This window comes from Emydura macquarii, unplaced genomic scaffold (assembly GCF_026122565.2).
Source record: "Emydura macquarii macquarii isolate MOO-44397 ecotype Brisbane River unplaced genomic scaffold, CSIRO-AGI_Emac_v2 contig_2979, whole genome shotgun sequence".
In the NCBI taxonomy this organism is placed as follows: Eukaryota; Metazoa; Chordata; order Testudines; family Chelidae; genus Emydura; species Emydura macquarii.
Genome location: NW_027133116.1, coordinates 505,236 through 507,609, shown reverse-complemented (window position 1 = coordinate 507,609; position 2,374 = coordinate 505,236). Strand labels below are relative to the sequence as shown.

At 51.2% G+C, this 2,374-nt stretch overlaps 1 protein-coding gene across 1 annotated transcript; it reads left to right on the top strand.

The window, feature by feature from the left end:
* The first annotated feature begins 216 nt into the window (after window positions 1-216).
* LOC137167753 (olfactory receptor 10AC1-like) lies at window positions 217-1,212 on the top strand. Its single transcript, XM_067570037.1, has one exon. It carries the CDS (start codon window positions 217-219, stop codon window positions 1,210-1,212), a length of 996 nt encoding a protein of 331 aa, XP_067426138.1.
* Window positions 1,213-2,374: the final 1,162 nt, after the last annotated feature.

The following is a 2,374-nucleotide window of genomic DNA, read 5'->3' as shown; positions in this document are numbered from 1 at the left end:
TGTGGCCTGACAGAGGATCTAATCTCCTCGAGGTCTGGCTCTTCCATCATCTTAAAACTGACTAAATGGTTTGCAAGTGGTTTCCTGGCAGACGCTTCTGGAGGAGGAGTTGCTTGTGGCTATGCGCTGAGATGGGCATTAGCAGCCTGGCCAAACTCATGCAATTCGTCTTCTTCTTTTCTGCTTCTCTCCCTGCAGGTGCCATGTGAAGGCTGCATGGAAAGAGGCAACCAGACCACCGCTGCTGCCATGGGATTCCTCCTGCTTGGCTTCTCCGAGCTGCTCCGCCTCCGAGTGCTCCTCTTCCTCATCTTTCTCGCTGTGCACCTGGCCACACTGGCGGGCAACTTCCTTATCCTCGTTGCTGTGGTCTCTGAGCCCTCTCGCCCGCCCATGCTCTGTTTTCTCTGCCAGCTCTCTGCTATTGAGCTCTGCTATACCCTAGTCATTGTCCCCAGGACACTGGCCAGTCTTACTGCCCCAGAAGGCAGCACCATCTCCTTTCTGGGCTGCGCTACCCAGATGCATCTCTTTGTGGCACTGGGTGGGGCTGAGTGCTTCCTCCTGGCAGCCATGTCCTACGATCGGTATGTTGCCATCTGTCGGCCACTGCACTACATGGCGGTGATGAGCCAGGGCCTCTGCCTCCGGCTTGCCGCGGCCTGCTGCCTGGGGGGCTTTGCTGTCTCACTGGGGCTGACCGTGGCTGTCTTCCACCTGCCTTTCTGCCACTCGCACCGCATCGACCACTTCTTCTGCGACGTGACCGCCGTGCTGCACCTGGCGTGCACGCAGAGTTACACCAGTGAGCTGCCTCTGCTGGCTGCCTGCGTGCTCCTCCTTCTCCTGCCCTCGCTGCTCATCCTGACCTCTTATGCCTATATTGCGGCGGCCGTGCTGCGTATCCGCTCCTCCACAGGGCGAGGCAAGGCCTTCTCCACCTGTGCCTCACATCTGGCCGTCAGCTTCCTGCACTATGGCTGTGCCACCTTCATGTACGTCCGCCCCAAGTCCAGCTACTCGCCAGGCCGGGACAAGATCGTGGCTCTCGTCTACACCAACATCACCCCATTGCTCTACCCCCTGATCTACAGCCTGAGGAACAAGGAAATCAAAGGGGCCCTGAGAAGAGTGCTGCGGAGGGGGAGAGTCGCTCAGCCACACCAGGACACCCTCAAGTCTGTGTTGTGTGTGTGCAGTAAATGTTGCTAGGAAAAATACACCTGTGACCCGTCCATGCCTAGGGCAGCCACCTGAAAATGCCAAGGGCAGGGCAGGCTGTAAAAGGAGAGCAGATTCTCCCAGCACTGGTGGGTGACACTGAAGTCAGACTTCCCAACCAGCCACACACTGGGCTTCTGATTCCCCACACTGGTTATCAAGAAGCCAAAACAAAAGTACAACACAGCCCCTTTACTGCATTTCAGTCTCCGGCTCCCAATCAGCCACTAGGTCCAGCAAAGAGACCAGTTATTTAAATGATATGCTCTTTACCAAAAAAGTTCTCCTTACCCCAAAGTATCAGCCACAGAACCAGATCAATATAAGTTTGGATCTTACCCAAAATACCATGCTGCCAGCCAATCCTTTAGTGACTAAAACTAAAGGTTTATTGTAAAAGGAAAGAAAGAAACCATAAGAGAAATGTTAAATGGTCAAAGCAATCAGATACATACAAATGATTTGAAAGTCCATATACATCAGGTTTCCAGTAGAATTGTGGAGTTTGCAGGCTTGTATAGTCCCTCTGGTGTACATCCAGTAATTGGATGGTTCTCAGCCATTTGTTTCACAGCTTAAGTTCAGTTCAGTTGTAGATGAGTTGATCCAGAGGTAAGTGAAGACTGATTGAAGGCAAAATGGATGTGGTGCAGCTGCTTTTATGTCCTTTGGCCTTTGCCATGCTGCTTGTGGAAATTTACAGGAATAAGATGGAGTCCAGAGTCACATGAGTAAGTCCTGGTGACTCATCAGGTATATCCCTGGCTTCTCCCCTTGGCCCATTGTACCTGTGAATTTCTTTAATGGCCCATTAAGCAGGCTAGTGCTGCAGCCATTCTGTCTGGGGTGTTGTCCAGACACAGCACAATTTGAAATACGGATATATCAACCATATCCATAGCTTCCATTACACACATAACACATGAACATAAACATTATCATCTTACTTAGCACATTACAGCCTTTCTAACAGTACCTGACACGGCATATCTCACATGAATTATTATGATTTTGACACATTGATGTTAATATAATAAATGCCCTCCCCCCCAATTCAGCCAGCGTGACAACACCTTCTGCCGACAACAGGCACAGTTACTAGGTGAGGGCCAAATTCTGCCTGGATTTATACCCCAGGCTGCACAGGGTCAGA